Source organism: Pelodiscus sinensis, chromosome 27, assembly GCF_049634645.1.
Source record: "Pelodiscus sinensis isolate JC-2024 chromosome 27, ASM4963464v1, whole genome shotgun sequence".
Classification (NCBI taxonomy): Eukaryota; Metazoa; Chordata; order Testudines; family Trionychidae; genus Pelodiscus; species Pelodiscus sinensis.
The window spans coordinates 5,305,585-5,323,748 of NC_134737.1; the positions used below are offsets into that span (position 1 = coordinate 5,305,585).

The window sequence follows — 18,164 nt, forward strand, 5'->3', positions numbered from 1 at the left end:
GGGTCTCTCCCCCCGCCCCCAGAGCGTCCCCGCCGTGCGCGGCTCCTCCTCACCGCCAGCTGCTGCCCATCTGCGGCGTTGCTCGTGGGCGGGGAGGACGCCCGGGTGTGACGTGACGTCACGGCCCGGGATTTTTAAAACCCTGCAGAAGCAGGTGGCGCGGTCACGCTGGCTCCGGGCTCGACCCCGCGATGTGGAAGGCAGAAGGTAGGAGACGGGCTTGGGCGGGGAGTTGGCAGCAGCGGTGGCGGGCTTGGGCGGAGGGTGCAGGAGAGAGAGTCAAATGGCAGGGGGCCAAGTGCAGACAATGAGGAAAAGGGCAGGAGGGGAGGTGTCAGTGGGAGGGGGGACAGGGTGATGCGGGGAGGGGCATTGGGGGCTGGAGGAGGAGAAGGAGGTGGAGATGCTGGGAGAAGGGTTGAAGCGAGGGGTGGGCATGAGGAAAACCAGGATGGAGCAAGTTGTGTGAGGGCACAGAGGGGCAGGAGGGAAATGGGGCAGAGAGTGCTGAGGGGGTGGGTATCCGGGACAAAGGGGGCAGGGGCAGTAAGGGAAGGGGGAGGTAACAGCAGGGTGGAGGGCTAAGGGAAGGTGCAGGTGCCAGGGGATTCTGGGGTGAGGAGGAGGGGAGAGCTGGCCACTGGAAGCAGCACTGGATGGGGGAATTGGGGCAGGCGGTGGAGATTGGGGGGCTGGTGGAAGCAGGGCTGCCGGGGGGTGCGAGGTTGGGGGTAGGAAGCTGGCCGGGGAAGATGTTGGGGGAGGGTGAAGAAGTGCTGCCTGCGTCCAGCCCACCAGAAGGAGGGCTGGATGCAGGCAGCAGGGCCGGCCAAGGGAGATTGGGAGGAGAAGCCGGGGAGACCTGGCTGCCAGGGAGGAGGTTGGGGGTAGTGGGGCTGGCCAGAGGCGCAGCAGGGGGAGCAGAGGGGAGGAATGAATCAGACTGGGAGACGTGGGACTGAGCTGGCCATATGTGGATCTTGGGGTGCTGCCCCCATTCCTTCTCCCCCCTACAAAGCATGAGTTAGTCTGTCCTGGAGATTCTATTGTTTTCCTCCCCCCCCCCACCCCTTCGAGTAGTTGCGAACTGCCTGGCTGGTAGACACACTCATGCAGCCTGAGCACATTTACCAGCCAGGCAGTTTGAAACTACCAACTGATACATCTAGTAATAATACAACTTACCTAATGAGCAAATACCAGACATGTTATATGTCTGGTATTTTCTCTGTTTGTTTTTTATGTTTTTATATTTTTGGGCTGCAAAAAGCAGTACTGAAAAAAAAGATTTCCAACTAAAGTAAAAAGTTTGGGAAACGCTGGTCTAACCAGCTTTCTGTCTGTCTTACAGTCCATTTATCCAATCCATATTCCTTAACTTGCTGGCAAGAATATTGTGGGTGACCATATCAAAAGCTTTGCTAAAGCCGGCACTGGGGTTTTTTGGGAGGACCAGAAACAACTCATTTGAATATTCATTTGATTAATGAATATGCAAATGAACATTACTGGTCCTCCAAAAGTTTGTGATTGGATTTACTGGTCCCCATGTCAAAAAGTTTGGGAACCCCTGGTCTAGACTCAGGAAACTGAACTGTAGACAGTGACCCTGAGATGACGGCCACGGATCTTAGAAAGAATGCACCAACGCATCATTCACGTGGCTTGTTCCCACTTTAACAGGATGCAAGGTCAAGGGGGAGCTATGGCTGTAGATGAGGTCAGAGCATTGACTGCAGTTCACCTACAGTGGGATCTCCAGACAAAGATCCTGTGGGAATCTGGACAAAGAGGAACTATTCAGCCAAACAGCATCTTTTTCACATTTGTCAGAAAAAATCCTTTAGGGAAAAAAAGATTCTTATCTGCAAGAGGAAAAGGACAACATTTATTCTGTTCTACTTGCAGCTAGTGACTGGGACAGGAGAGAGGGCTACATGTCAACATCACTGCTAAATAATCAGTTTACAGTATGTCATAAGTATGAAAAAAGTCTTCATTCAATATTCTTTTTATTTAAGAAAAATACTTAAAGATGACATTATAAATCCAACAAATTCCTTCAGTTACAACCTCACCACGTATGGGAAGACTTGTGCATATTGCTACATAGCAGTCAATATAGTTGTGATTGTAAAAAAAGAGCATAAACATGTTTTTAAATTATAAAATAATGTACAATAAAATATTGGATTACCATCATTTCCATTTTACCAGCAGACTGTGCCACTTCCTGACTTTGAAAAGCTTGTTTTCCAGTCCTACAAAGACAGGTATTTTTGAGTACCAAATATAAAATTAGTTCAGTCACTAAACCCTGGGAAAGCTTGCTATGGCATACACTTTTGATCTCATTGCTCCTCTGATAAAGTGCTTGTTGATTATAAGGAAGCATACAGAATTCCTTATTTTCACTATTTTTTTTTTAAAAAGCCCTCCGATATGAGTATTCTGAACATCTCTGGAAGCCCATATAAATTCACACATGCCGCTCTTTGGAGAGAGACTATTTATATAATCTCACATCTTAGACTTCTCTCTCTCTCTCCCTCTCTCCCTCTATCAATTTTTAAAAAGCGACTGAGGTTATAGAACTGAGAACAAGTGAGGGAACTATCTGCAAAGATTCTCATGTCAACAAAACCCTGTAGATGAAGAGTAAATTTGAAATCTTATGGCATTCCATTTAAAGCAGCACTGGGCAACCAAGGCTAGTGAGTGGGTTGCATGAGTGGCCCTCCTTCATCTCAATGGGCCACAAGATTGAAATCAGTCATGCACTAACAAGGTGTCTAGATTACATGCCTCTGCCTTATGCCTCATTAAACAAGGTTACAGGAGCAGTGGACAAAGGCTTCCCCTCTCGACCGATCCGTGTCTTGACTCACGTGCTGTGCCGACAATCAGCTGAGCTGGCACAGCACGGTGGCCATGTTTATTTTAATGAAGCCGGGGATATTTAAATCCTGGCTTCTTTGACTGTAGGGTAGCCTAGTTTACATGCCTCTGTAAACATGTAGGCATGTAGTCTAGACCTACCCAGTGACCCCAGGAATAAGATTAAATATGTTAATAAAGGTATGCCAAACATTTCAAAACTAGTAGAAATACTTTAATCATTCATATATTAACAGAACTGTCATCAACATCAAATACTCAAACAAAGAAACATTTACCTTTACTTTACAATTTCAAATTCCGGCCCAATATCCTCTTCCAAGCACATCCTGTCCTTGCTCCTTCCCCTCTTTCCCAGCACTTCCAGAGCACCTTCAATTGGCCAGTATGTGCCCCGTCACTGCTCCTGCCTCTGTCTTAGAGTTTAAACACTGCAATTCAGTTCAAGCTCTGGGAGGGAGGAGCAAGGATGAGGCATGAATCAGCTGACTTGTGCTGGGAGGGAAGGGGAGAAGTAGGTAAGTGTGGGCCCCCTAGAGCATGAGGCATGGGGAAGGGGCCAGAGAGGGGGTGCACAGGCTGCACCTGCAACCTGGCCACCACTGGTCTGCCCTCTTCAAATTCCCATTTACTGACTTATACACTATGGAAGTCAGTAAGCGGGTATTTGTACAGGCTGTCTTGCCACCTGCAGCTAAACCTCACAATCCAAACTATGCCATGCTCAGATAGCTAAGATGTTCTTTAACAAGGTGAAACATTTAGCATTATGGACTGGCGGAATAAAGAGCTAGCTATGTGTGCAGAATAGCCAGTCATTCTGATGCTTCCAACTGCCTTTGCTTGGTTCAGAAACCAGTTTTTAAAGGCAAAAGTTCCCTTTCCGGTTCCCTTGACTTTGTTTTCTTCAGATTCCTACTACAATTACAATTCAAAGAAGAAAAACTGTAGTGCAAAAGACATCAGTTGCCTGTACAGGGCCTATTTTCACCACGGAAATTCAGTGCAAATGTATGAAGCTTATTTCCTAACTTTTCTATTCGTTTCTTCCAACATTATGACTGTTAATTTGTAAGCCAGAGCCATTAGCCAGCATTGATCTTAACCCTGAAAAAAGAAGGTAACAGTTACAATCAAAATAGTTATATTTTATTGTTCCACAGCTTTAAACTTTAATCTGTGTGATACTTTAAACTTTTCATAGGTTGAACTTTCCAATATGTTTAGGAACAAATACAAGTTTCTGTATTAAAGTCAGCAGATGTTAACTTTTTCAATGAAAAAAAAAGTTCCTGATACATAGCAATAGGATACAATAGAAATATATTTTCAACTGATTTAATGTTAAAGTAGAGGCCATAATATTTCCCTCACAATACAGAGCATTGGAGAAAACATGAATTATGGCTATAACAGGGCTAGGGCTAATTAGTAAGCAGAGTTAGTAACTGCAAGGACGAACAACGAAAGAGTTAATTACATAAAAGAACTAAACTACCCTGGTCCCCTTCTCCCCAATATAAAATAATGCTGAGTTGAAGAATTCCTTTGGAAATCATCCCCCACGTCAGGAGTGGACATCTACATAGAGGTACGCAAACTATATTTCTAAAGATGGATATTAGATTCACAGACTCGTGTCACTGCATATAAATCTTATTTAACAATGGCCAGTGCAAATTAACATGTAAAGTACTAAAGTCCTTATGAAATCAACTTTGGAACCTATGTACAGTAGATACATTAAAGAAAACAAAGCTCTGTGGGGTGGAATTTGACAATGTACCGATATGTTCCAAAACACCGATATTATATACTCACAGTGCTGCTTAATCCATGTAATGAACTAATGTTTACAGGGAGCTGACAGCCTCGCTGGGCCTCTGGCCAAGGTTGGGGGCCAGTTCCACACTCCCAGAAGAGGCGGGGCCTCAGGCAAAAGGGGCAGGGCCAGAGCAGTGCTCAGTAGCACCTTCCCCTGCAACCAACAGCACTGCCTGGAATGTGCCACCTAGTGTCCTCACCTCCCCAGGCTGCCCTAAGAACCACTCAGAGCACACCATGTGATGCTCCAGCCACCATTCAACGGACCCAAGGCCCCGGGTGCCACTACTGTCACAGAAGCAGCGGCGGAGGGCCCCATGCCCTTTTAAATAGCTGGGCCCTGGGCAGTTACTCTTTTTGCCCCGCCCCCATCAGCAGGCATGAGTGTATGTCTCCATACTGGATGATATCTTATATTTGCTTATATTCCTTATGGGTTTATGCGTTTGTTTTTCACTCAAAAAACAACCTGCGGAACTACTTGCCGAGGATGAGGTGAAGGTTAGGACTGGAACAGGGTTCAAAAAAAGAGCTAGATAGATTCATGTAGGTTAGGCTTATCATGGCTATTAGCCAGGAGGGGTAGGAATGGTGTCCCTAGCCTCTGTTTCTCTGGAAGTGGGTGACAGTGGAGGGATCATGTGAGGACTGCCTGTTGTGTTCCCTCCCTCTGGGGCATCTGGTTTTGGCCACTGTCGGCAGACAGGATACTGGGCTGGATGGACCATTGGTCTGACCCAGTATGGCCGTTCTTATGTTCTACCATGGGGGCTATTTCTACACTAGCCAATCTTGTGCAAGAACATATGCAAATGAGATGCAGTGATGAATATTGCTGTTCCTCATTTGCATATTTAATGAGCAGCCATTTTGCACAAGGGGCTTTTGTGCAAGAGCGGTTCTGCCTGAAAATAAGCAGCAGAATGGCTCTTGCTCAAGAGGGGGATTTTGTGCAACAAGGAGCAGTGTAGACTGCTCCTTGAGCAAAAGCCCCTTGTGCAAAAATGGTAGCTCATTAAGTATGCAAATGAGGTGCAGTGATATTCATCACTGTCTCATTTGCATATATTCTGGAAATAATGAAGCAGATGACATTTTATATGTTAGATACTGGTTTTCAATCAACTTCATTTTAAAGACAGAAAGCACACAATGTTCAATCTGTTTTGTTTGCAGAAAAATATTATATAGAAGAAATTTAGTGTATTAGTGGTTAACCCAACAATGATGTCACATGCAATATTTCATCTCATGTCAAGAAAGAAAAGGTTTGAATTTAATATTGTTTAATTCTATCCTGTTCTCTCAGATACCATCTGCATATTGTTAGGCAGAGGCAGATATTTTATATTAAAAATACAGTGAGCCCTCGCTACTTCGCGGTTCGACCATCGCGGATTCACGACTTCGCGGACTTTTTTTATATCCGTATCATATCGTGCTTGCCTATTGTCTTTATACTTTCATATCATTCGTCATTACAGATGGCTTTTGTGCAGCATTAAAGAATGATATGGAATTACAATACAGTATAGGCTAATCACAGGGGAAACTTTGTAGGGGGTGGGGGGACCTATCGGTTTCTATTTACAGTACGTAAATATGGTGTCCCTACTTCGCGGATTTTCAGCTATCGTGGTCGGGTTTGGAACCTATCTACCGCGATAAACGAGGATTCACTGTACACCTTTCAAAATCCAGTTTAAATTTTGTTTCACTCACTGGTAGTTCAGATTTTCTTGGAAACCGGTGCTTTAAAGATCTGGATTTATAATGTAAGAACTAAACAGCAGGAAAGGAGAGAACACTAACTGAATTAAGTATGTTTGCAGAAATAAAATTTAAAAATATTTTCAAAAAGGAGAGCTTTTATAAAACTGGAACTTACTAGGGGGGTAAGAGAAAATGTGAGGTGTTCAGAATATATTTTGATGGCAACATATATTAAGCTGTGGTATTCTCTATCAGGGAAGCGGTGGAAGCCTTACTACTGTAGCCTATTAAGGTAGCAGATTTCCATGGTCAAGACAGTCTCACCCAGATACTGGTCATAGTTTATTTATGTAAATTTTAAATTTTAAAACTAGCAAGAACAAGATATTATAAAACATTGCTTTTCTCTCTGAGGCATCTTCCAAAATACAACAAAAATAATATTTGGAAAAATAAATATCCCGCCATCAAGAACTGCAATATTCACTGTGATTGTGTGATGCATGGAGGAAATCAGTTAAAGCCAATGGAGAATGCTTTGGACTTCACCTTGTCTGGTAGCAAAATAAGTATTTTCGTTTTATTGATACTTAAGGGGAAGTAACCAGCAATAACAAATTTGGGGGGACAACATAGGATATGAAAACAATTTCTCTTGTTTCTATATTTTTTCTCTTGACAAGCTCAAAAAGGAAATATTTGTATCTTGGGGTGGCTTACCCATTTTTCTTCCAAACTGTCAGTGCTATCCCAGCAACCACAACAATTACTTTAAAACAAAAACAAAACAAAAAAGAGCAATTTAGTAACACATATGTAAAAAATAACATTTTGCTAAAAGACAGTTATGGAGCTCCACCGTTCTGGGACTTGGTCTCGTCACCACTGACAGATTATTTGTATCACAGGACAGTTTTTTCCCCCTTAAGATGATAAATAAGGGTGCGTCTACACTGCAGGGTTTAACTCAAAATAAGATACGCAAATTGAGCTACATCAATTGAGTATCTTATTTCAAAATAGCTTTTTGAAATAGGGTACATCTATATAACATTATTTCAAAATAGAGCACTCTTTCCCTTATTCCTCATACAATGAGGGCTACAGGAGTCGGAGTAAGAAGACCTCCAGCTTGACAGTATTTTGACACGATTTCAAAATAATGACCTGCTGTGTAGACATGGACTAAGTTATTTCAGAATAGTGCTAATGTAGACATACCCGAAGCCCCTCTAATATACAGTACCATATCAGAAATCAAAAGAACTCTCCACTCTAAATCCAGAAAGGGCTTCTGACATTGGATCTTGTTATTTATCAAGTCATTAATGCTTTTGTGTTCAGCTTAAGGTTTGTCTGGATTCCTAGCTCATGCAGAGTAATGCTCAGGATTTGACTTACTTCACATCCAAGATGTTCAAGCTTCCATGTAACTTCTTCCCTTCAATCCCTTGCAAGATATTTAAAAATTTTCCACTAAAGAGTCATAGAATGTATTATGCTCAATATCTAGTATGGCTTGCTTGATTCTCCTTCCCTCTCCCCCCCACTATAATAGTTTCAATTGATAAATACAAATTAGAAAAAGAAGCTACCCATGTTGATCAGATCCTCCCTCAGTTTTGAACCTGACAATGAAAACTTCCACCAGTCTGTGTACTTTGCCGTAACTCAAACCATGTTTCAATCCGGCTAATGAGACTTGAGCACAGTTGCCCTGATCTGCACACAGCGGGTCTGCTGCCTCTTAGAACCATGTGACAGAGAGGTAGGCTACAGAATGGTTTGGATTGGCAAATTCTCAGGAAGACATTGCTGATCGGGCCAATGCTAGAACCCTGCCTGCAACAACTCCAGCTGTGCAGAGGGCTTATTATCTGCCCCTGGACAATGCTATTCTGTGGCCCAACATCTATTAGCTCCATGGGGACTTAGGCATGTGCTGAAGTGCTTTGATGAACAGGTACCTGCATCAGGAACAGTCTCCTCCCCAAGATTAAGTCATGACATATGTAGCAATTCTGGGTTAAAAGGAGAAACCAGCATGATGACCAAAAACACTCAAGATCTGTTACGTGGAGACCACTACAGACTGACTTTCTCTGGATGCCGAGTACATCATAGCCTTCTAATTCCCTGTATAATATGAGACTATCCAAACTAGCTTACAAAGTGATATTTAAAAAAAAAATCTTTCTACAACTCCTCTTCCTAGAAAATTTTCCCTTTTCAATTTTGCATAGGCACCAGACATACACATGAAGTCCTAAGTGGTGAGGAAGTATTCTCACCTAAAACAGAAGGGAAACTTTTCCTGATTTCCCCAGGGACAAAGGGAGAAATGAGACTCTTTTCTCCCCTTTTTTTCTCTATCGTGCAGACAAATTTCAGATAGAGCCACTAGTTCAGTCAAATACTGTGAATAAATGTTGAGATTACAAAGAGAAAGCAGCTAAGAGTATGAATACAGGCTTCTCACCAGAGAATGGCAGTGCATTTACAAGGCACCACTGGGCACATTAGTCAGTGGCAGAGAAGTTCAAGAGCCCTAATTCCAGGATGCTTAGTAATTAAGCAGCGCAAAAAGATTATGTGATGGAGAAACAGCAATATTAAAATAGGCTTGGTGCCACATGTTAAAATATCGTAATAAATCAGTGTATTAAATGATTTTTTTCAGTTTTAAGTTACTTACCAATTCCAATACTGGCACCGATACCTAGGTCGATGAATAAACCGAGTCCTAAAGAGTCTAAAGAGAAAAACAAAGTGTGAGCTAAAATCTGAAATCAAACTTGTGTCAATAACCTTCAAGAACTCATTCACAATCCATACATAAGAAGCTATACTTACCTAGATTACAGGCAGTCCCCGGGTTACGTACAAGATAGGGACTGTAGGTTTGTTCTTAAGTTGAATCTGTATGTAAGTCGGAACTGGCGTCCAGATGCAGCCACTGCTGAAATTGACCGCCAGTTCCGACTTACATACAGAATCAACTTAAGAACCCCAAGCGTCCCCAAGTCAGCTGCTGCTGAAACTGATCAGCAGCTGATTCCAGGAAGCCCAGGGCAGAGCAACTCTGCCTCGGGCTTCCTGTAGTCAGCGCTGGTCAGTTTCAGCAGCAGCTGACTTGGGGACGCCTGGGGCAGAGCAGCTGGGGTGCTGCTGGGTTGCTCCAGTAGCGCTGCTCCTCAGCGCTACTGGACCAACCTAGCAGCACCCCATCTGCTCTGCCCCAGACGTCCTGATTCAGCCGCTGCTGAAACTGACCAGCAGCGGCTGAATCAGGACGCCTGGGGCAGAGCAGCTGGGGTGCTGCCGGGTTAGTCCAGTAGCGCCCAGAGCGGCGCTGCGGGACCAACCGGCAGCGCCCCAGCTGCTCTGCCACAGGCGTCTGGAGAAAAGCCTAGTCTGCTGGGGGGCGGGGGGCGTACTAGCTGCGCCCCCCCACCCCACCCCAGCACACCAGGAAGACGCCAGCGGCGGACCGAGACGCACCGTGGTCCTGCTGCCTGGGTCCTCCGCAGACCAGGGAGATGCGGAGAAAGCCCCGGAGTACACGGGCGGCAGGACCGCGAGGTCCTGCAGTCCGTGTCCTCCGGGGCGAGCCCCGTTTGTAACTGCGGATCCGACATAAGTTGGATCCGCGTAAGTCGGGGACTGCCTGTATAACAGATATTAATGAACAATTAAGGTAGCCTTATAAACATCACATTCTAAAATGGGGAATCCTTTGCTTTTAGAAACTATGATCTTACCCCTCATCACCAAGAAAAGCAGCTTTGCAAAGATTGTATAGGTTTGTATCTTGTAATACTGTCAGGAAAATATTGCATAAATGGAGGACCCAATATGGGTTTGAAGGTTTTCTTTAACAGTGTTTCTCAGCCAGTGGTACGAGTACCCTTAGAAGTACTCAAGAGAAGTCAGCGGGGTACTTCAACACAACTGAAATTTGGAAAAAACTGAATTTTTGTTTTAAGTTTTACAGTGCTTTATTATTTTTGTACTTTTTACATCCAAAAATTTCTTCGCCCACCCAGCTACAACTAAGTTGTTGAAACAAATGTGTTGCAACAGTACAAAAAATGTGTCTGAAAACTGTAAGTACTGGGGGTACTTGTAAATTGTTTTTTAAAAAGGGGGGTACTTTATAAAAAAAGGTTGAGAAACACTGTTCTATAATACGAACCACTAAACATTAAAGGCTCTTTTGCAGGTGTTGCTAAGCTTTCATTTACCAAGAGTGCAAAGGCCAACTGTCTGTCTGCCAAAATGCTAAGGAAGACCAGAATCATCATACCCATGTGGCTAGATCAGGTACAGTAACTCCTCACGTAACATTTTAGTTACATTCCTGGAAAATGCTACTTTAAGCAAAATGATGTTAAGATAATGCAATTTATGTAGAATTAATGTAAATGGAGGTGGGGGGGAGTTAGATTCCAGGGATTTTTTTTTTCAGCAGACAAAAGGCAGTATATATCTATACAGTATGGCTGTGTCTAGACTGGCCAGTTTTTCTGGAAAATCAGCCGCTTTTCCGGAAAAACTTGCCAGCTGTCTACACTGGCCACTTGAATTTCTGCAAAAGCACTGACTTCCTACTGTAATATCAGTGCTTCTTGCGGAAATACTATGCTGCTCCCGTTCAGGCAAAAGTCCCTTTTGCGCAAAGCTTTTGCGCAAAAGGGCCAGTGTAGACAGCTCAGATTTGTTTTGCCCATCTAGATTGGCACGGACGCTTTTCCGCAAAAAGTGCTTTTGCGGAAAAGCGTCTGTGCCAATCTAGACGCTCTGTTCCGAAAATGCTTTTAACGGAAAACTTTTCCGTTAAAAGCATTTCCGGAAAATCATGCCAAGCTAGACGCAGCCTATACGTTTTAAACAATTTAATACGGTACACAGCAATGATGATTGTGAAGCTTGGTTAAAGTGATGGAGTGAGAGTGGGGAATATTTCCTAGGGAACGTCTTCCTACTAAATGATAAACTAGCATTCAGCTGAGCCCTTAAGGTTTAATATGTTATTGATGTAGCCTCGCACTGTAGAGACACGATGTAGTGAGGGAGGAAACCCAACGGACATGCAGCAGTGGCTGCAAACACTCCCCTGCAGAAATGGGATATGAAGTTGGGGACTACTTGACATCAGCATCCCTCCGTTCTTCTCCGCACAGCAAGCAAAAGGCTCCCAGGAACAGCTCCAAGGCAGGAGCAGCATGGCAGTGTAGGGCGGGGTAGCTAAATGGCAGCAGCCCAGCTGTATACTTTACAGGGAACTTAGGAGAGCTTATTGATGGGGATGGGACTGCCTGTCCGCCCTGGTTCCAAACCCAAATCCAAATTTGCCAATAGCTAGTGACAGAAAATGGTTTTGTTTAGGGTTAAACCATGCATTCATTGGGATAAACTGACTGACTTCTTTAGACTGTTCTTTCCTTTCTTATTAGTGCATGTTGAGAGCTTTTGCAACTCTGTATCCATATATTTGGGGTTTGGAATGCATCACCTCCTTCCCTGTCAGCTGCTAAACTCTATTTGACATGCCCATCTGAGAAAACATACAAATGCTCACAAACCAAGAAAGGAGGTCCACGATTAGGGAGAAAAGATGCAATCTGGGCCAAGGTGAATGTGCAAATGAACAAACAACCTCTCTCTCAAGATTTTAGGCAAGCACTAATTGAACATCATTGTATTTGCATCTATGCATGGCAAAATTATATAAATTAACACTTTGATTTGCTACAAGTCTAGAATTTTGGGTTCAGATGAAAAATGACATTCAAAGTGCTTCCATTTTACCTGAGAAAGTATCACCTACTCCTGTTCCACCGGGAGGGATACTTGTGGGTTTGTTCTGGGTAATTATGGCTAAGATAAAAAGGAGAGGAAAAGCAGTTATGAACTTTACATCAGACTCCCATCACCAGCTGGCCAATCAGAGTCAGGAGCTTGCCAAACTAATATTTAGCAATCAGCATCTTTATAGAAAAGTCACACTAGCGAGAGCCCATGTACTATCATTTGAACTATCCAGGAGATTGCTGCTGGGATCACATGCATATATTCTAGGGGGAGCCTACAGCAATCTCTATAGTGAATAGTCTACCACTTTCCTTTACAGAAGTTCTCTTCTTTTTTTTTTTTTTTTTTTTTTTTTTAAGATCTCTACTGCTTCTATGATTTGCAGTGTGGAAGTGAAAGACTCAATGTGGTGCCTCTTGCTGCCTCTGCCATAATCTGTCATTTCTCCTCAGTTTTACTCATCAGAACTTGTCAGAGTGACTTCTAAAGTCATTGAACACGCTGTCCTCATTGAGTATTCTCTGCAGGGTCTTTCCACGTGCAACTCAGAACTACACAGTTCCATCCCTCATATCAAAATACCCTTCGACCTAAGAGAGGGTGCACTGTGTTGGTAATGAGAAGATGAATTCAACTCATTTCATTCTAGTGATTGATGTTAACTTCTGGAGAGTACAGGATTATGCCAAGTTATCACTGAGCAAGGCATCCTCCCTGAATCAAAGTTACACAAGATAAGAAGAGAACCCATTTTTCTAATCTGAAATCTAAATGCTGAGCTATGCCTGTAAAATAAGGCAACTCATTGTATATAACTCATTGTTTCAGTGTGCATCCTCCTCCATTGCTTGGTCCTCAGATAACAGTTTAATACTGCTGCCACCTATTGTAATTAGTTCTTTAGCTTGTGATGTGCTGTAGGTTCAAGAGTCAAACCTAAATGCATATGGAGTCAGAGGATGTTGTATTACCCGCACATTTGATTTTTTTCCTCTGCTTTTTAAAAAGCTCCGAAGTACATAAAACCTACATCAGTAAAAAGTTATTCAAGACGCCAAGTAAGCCCTGAGAAGTTAGAAAATGATATTAACATTACCTCAGACATTCTTTAAGGGTTAAGTTTCTAACACTAACGAGGTTTCCAACAAGCAAAATATTTACATCTGTGGTGTCCAACCAGTACTGAGGCAATAGCCATTATAGCGGCTCAACTGGCCAAATACCTACATGTTGGGACACCACAGATTTACAAGATTAATGCCTGACTGAATTTCCTCGTGTTCATGGGTTTGCCTAGCCATCAAAACATGGTTTTATCTGGTTAGAGACTGTAGAGCAAGAGGAAAATAAAAACAGATCACTCACCTTTGCATTCAGGGGCAGACCCATTCCAGACTCCATTGGTTTTATCTTTAGTTGTACAGTGAATGGAGGCATTTCCAGTAAGTGAGAAATTATGGTCACATCTGTATGTTACCAAAGAGTTATAGCCAAAGCTTCCCATGCCACTTCCATTGCTCATCCCATTGGCAATATTAGGAGGAGTAGAACAAGTAATCACTGAAGGAAAGAGGAATGGCATTATGAATATTAATTAACATTTCAGTTAAAGGTGAATTGAAAATATCCAGTCAAGATTTGTCTACGATTGCTCCTAAAAGGCTATTTAGCCAATGAAAATGCAATTAACTCTTCCCTCAGATTCAGACTGCTTTATGCTTTCAAGCTTTTCTCCAACCTAACTCCCTTCTTCTGGCAGATTTTGACCCAATGAAACAAATCTCTGGAGACAGCCTTATCAGAACATACATGCCCCTCTAACAACAAATATAAGGAGAAGAAGCTCTTTGGCTAATGTCACTGAAGGACTATGTTCTGCTCCTTCAAGCTGCAGAAGCAGAAAGTTTAAATTAGGACATTTCTCTTAGCAGCAACTAGTTCTAGAGCCAGGTGGCAATAGCCCAATTGATAGATGCACCTCAGGTAGTGTGCAGAAGGACAAAAACAATTAAAGCAAATAAATTGGGAAACCCACATTAATATTGGGTTTTACTCCAAAATAGCCTCAGATTTTGAGTTTGGAGTCCAGGTTTTTGGGGCAGGAAAAGAGGATAACTGAACAAAGAGGACTTACACTAAAAAAACCTCAAACAAAAGCAAGATGAAGGACTTCAAAGGGGAAAAAGATTACTTAATGAAGAATGAGAAACTAACTAAACCCCACTGTTTCAGTATTGCACATACAGTAACAATTAGGACAGCTAAATCCTTAATAGGAGAAGGTGCCAGGAGATTGATTTGAAAGGATGGAGGAGACCTAAGGAGTTTTGTTTGTTTGAAGTAATAATTCTATACCAGACATCAGCACCATGAAAGACGGTCATACATTTTCAGTCTCTTCACTCCTAACAATGTCCACAAGATTCTCTTATAATCCAAATTTAAATAAAACCAAATACAAATGAAAGTTGTATAAGGGGTATTTCTGCATTATCATCCATCATCAGCTCTTCTTAAAACCATGGTGATTGTCTTACATTCACAAGTTGGAAGTTTAGTCCACTCAACTTGATCTTGAGTTCTACTAAGAAAACACTGGATGAAAGACCGCCCACTTATTTTGTGTCTAAAGAAGAAAGAAAGAAAGAGTTTTAGTTCTCAACGTGCTCCTTTAATAGTCCAGAAATATGGAAAATGGGTTCTTTCTAGCGTAAGGGAAGAACTTACTACTGAGTGAGGTTATTCCCACTGCAGGAGGATCAGCATGATCATTAAGACCAGATACTGCTGAGTCGCAATCCTGAGTTGTTAAAGCCAAATTAGAATAAGCAAATCCTTGTGTATAAGTTAGCAGGAGAAATTAGTCACCTTAAAGACTATATTAAGTACTGAATATTGGCAATGAAGTCACTTGGTGTTCAGTACATTTTGCCTTTTACTATTGTAAGGTTGTGGCCTTCAGCACTAGCGTTTCAACAAGGTGGTTCAGAGGACCAGAGGAGGGTTTACCTCCTAAAGCTGGTTTCTTCTGGTCCTTTCACCAGTCTGGAAGGAAGGCAGAGATCATGAGGCATGGACTCACCACCGTGGCACCTCCTGTTGGTCACTCTGGGCATTGGCTCAAGTCCAACAATCTGCCTTCTCCCCTCATGGTGCTGAACCCCTTGTCACTCTTGTTGGCCAACATCCGGACCCATGTCCTTCCCTGGTTTGCTGTGCATTGCCCTCCAGCTATGCCCCAACTCCTTCTCCCCCACTTCCGGGGGTTCAGGAGTCCTTCGTCCTTTGTCACCTCAGTGGCTAACTGCAGACAACTCCAGCCCCCCCCCCCCTCCCCACCTCACTGCAGTCTGGTTCAGACACTCTCTTCTCTGGCAAGTGAGTGCAAAGGTGGGGGGGACCTAGGCCCACCCATTACTCTGAGCCATGATCCAAGGACCTTTAGTGGCAGTCGCCTACTGCCCTCCTCCATGTTTCTCTACTGCCTGCTTTCGCTGGGCCTTTTCTCCATAGTCGCACCCACTCAGCCCCTGTATCAAGGCTTTCAGTCTGGCAGTGGTCAGCCAGGAACTCCCTCTGCCCTGCTATCATGCCCAGCACTGCTCTATCTAGTGTCTCCCCAGACAGCCAGTCCTTCTCCCTTGCTGGTCAGGGAGACACTGATCTTCTCTTCTCTGCTGAGCAGCCCTGTGAGGGAGTGAAGAGAGGAGGGCCTGGCCGCACAGGGGTTAAACAAAGCCTTTTGGCCCAGCTAGCCCCGCCCCGCTTTACCTGTAGCCAAGGCCAGACCTGGAGGGAGGATAAAAGGAAGAAGCCTGGCTCAGTTAGGGGCTGACCAGCAAGGAGACAGGAGTGTGGTTTCACAGTCTGCAGGACATGGCCACTTGGCCAGCCACAGAAGGATGTAAGCCTCCAACCCCATCCTCTGCAACAAAGGGGGGAGCCTGCTAGAAACCCCAACTAAGGGGGGAATCTGGACTATACTAATATAATGGGCTGGAGTTCCTAGGCTGGGGACACTAGCAGTAGGGTTCAGCACTCTTTTCTGCTGGCTAATTTGGTGACCTAACCACTAGGCCACCCTGCCATCAGGGAGACTCGGCCACAAGCATATATATATTATATATGAGACTTTCCAATAAGCTCTTTCCTGATTGGCTCTTAAAAAGCCCTCTTCTTATGGGTCTGAAGTTCTGCACAGACCTGCTAAGGCTACTTTTCCCCTCTTCTCACTGTGTAGGGTAGCTGCCCCACTGCAGCACAAATATAATTTGTGTCCAAGTGGCCACTATTTTTTGTCTCACTTAAAATGTTAACACCCAAAAACAACCTTCCCTGACACCAGTGTTTGGGGGGAGGGGGGGAGAGAGGAGGAGGAGGAAGATGGCTACCCACAACTGCCCTCCTGCTGCCACACTTTCACAACCTGAGCATTTTAAGAGGTCCAAATCCTACTCAGCCCATTTAAAACCACTGGAACACAATTCCACAGTGCACAGTTCCTATATGATACTTCCCGTGGAAATGATGAATATAACAATAGCTTGGTTAATCTTGCAGATGAAATTTAAATGCAGTATTGCCTAAAACTGGACCAGGACTTGAGACTTAGATTCCATTCATTTTTCTGCCTCTGGTCTCTGCATAACCTGGGCATGTTATTTTTTCACTTGCTGCTTCAATGTCTTCAGCTGTAAAATGGGTATAATGATATTGACCTCCTCTGAGCACGGATAAAAAGCACTGTTCAACAGATACATGTTTCCATTATCTTAGCAAGAAAGAATGCTGATAGCTAACCTATGGGGAAGGGCATTCTCTGTCTCAGTCTGTGGATTTTGAGAGAGAGATTCCCTGTGACAGGATCAGAGCTAACAAAACCATATTAATTTTATCCAGGATACTCCTGCATGGATCATGTATTTCATGCAGTAAAAGACAATCTATTCTACTATTTCAAATCCAGAAAGTACTTTCATGATCCAATGCTGCTACAACTCCTTGAACGAACCAAAGCAAAACTCATGTGACTATGTCATGACACCAGGTTTGCTACACTTTGGGCTTGAATAATTGCTGCTATCACTAAACTTCGCACATGAATGTTTTAAACGGTGTCCCCTCTCATTCTGCTCCCATACTTCAAGGACCGAGCTGATAATTATAGGAGATGCTCTTTTGAAGGTCACTGCAGGAATAACCAATCCCTATATTTAAAAGTCTCAGAGGGATAGCCGTGTTAGTCTGTAACTTTAAAAGCAACTTTTTAAAAAAAGAACAAAAAGTCCAGTGGCGCTTTAAAGACTAACGAAAATATATGTATAGTATCATGAGCTTTTGTGGGCAAAACCACTAAAAGATCATTTCATCTGAAGAAGTGGGCTTTGCCCATGAAAGCTCATGATATAATACATATATTTTGTTAGTCTCTAAGATGCCTCCGGACTACTCATTGTTTTCTTTTATAAAGCTGTTTTACAGTCACTATATTTCCACCCCAGAATTGTTTAACAAATTCTTACTTCAGTAATTACAAGTGAATCCCTGAATTACAAACTTATCTATGAAAAAACAACGAATGGTCCTGCAACACCTCAGACACTAACAAAAAATGTAGATAGTGTCACGAACTTATTTATGGTTCAACTAGAGGGGCCCTCTTAAGCGCAGGAAATGTTTTTATACAGTTGCCAATTCGGCCTTTCTTCTCTCAAACTAGTGGGTCCCTTGTCCTTCAAATGCAGTCTCAACAACTTATTACCAGCAGCTGGAGTCCTATAGTCTCCCAAGAATTAGTCTCTGGCATCTTGAGAATCCACTCCTACCAGCTCCTGCTAAGTCCCAGAAATCCCCACTTATAGCCAGCATATCTCAATTCTCCCTTCCAAAGTTCCTCACCCAATTGCTGCAGTTTG

At 43.4% G+C, this 18,164-nt stretch overlaps 1 protein-coding gene across 1 annotated transcript in view; it reads right to left on the bottom strand.

The window, feature by feature from the left end:
* The window catches only part of CR1 (complement C3b/C4b receptor 1 (Knops blood group)), a 297,719-nt gene that overhangs the window by 245,414 nt on the left and 34,141 nt on the right, over positions 1 to 18,164 (bottom strand). The window contains exons 17-22 of the mRNA XM_075909850.1: positions 14,787 to 14,875; positions 13,615 to 13,809; positions 12,247 to 12,315; positions 9,131 to 9,187; positions 7,156 to 7,204; positions 2,198 to 2,261 (exon numbers count right to left, since the gene is read on the bottom strand). Coding sequence (XP_075765965.1) covers positions 2,198 to 2,261; positions 7,156 to 7,204; positions 9,131 to 9,187; positions 12,247 to 12,315; positions 13,615 to 13,809; positions 14,787 to 14,875 — 523 coding nt within the window. The remainder of the gene's footprint in view (positions 1 to 2,197; positions 2,262 to 7,155; positions 7,205 to 9,130; positions 9,188 to 12,246; positions 12,316 to 13,614; positions 13,810 to 14,786; positions 14,876 to 18,164) is intronic.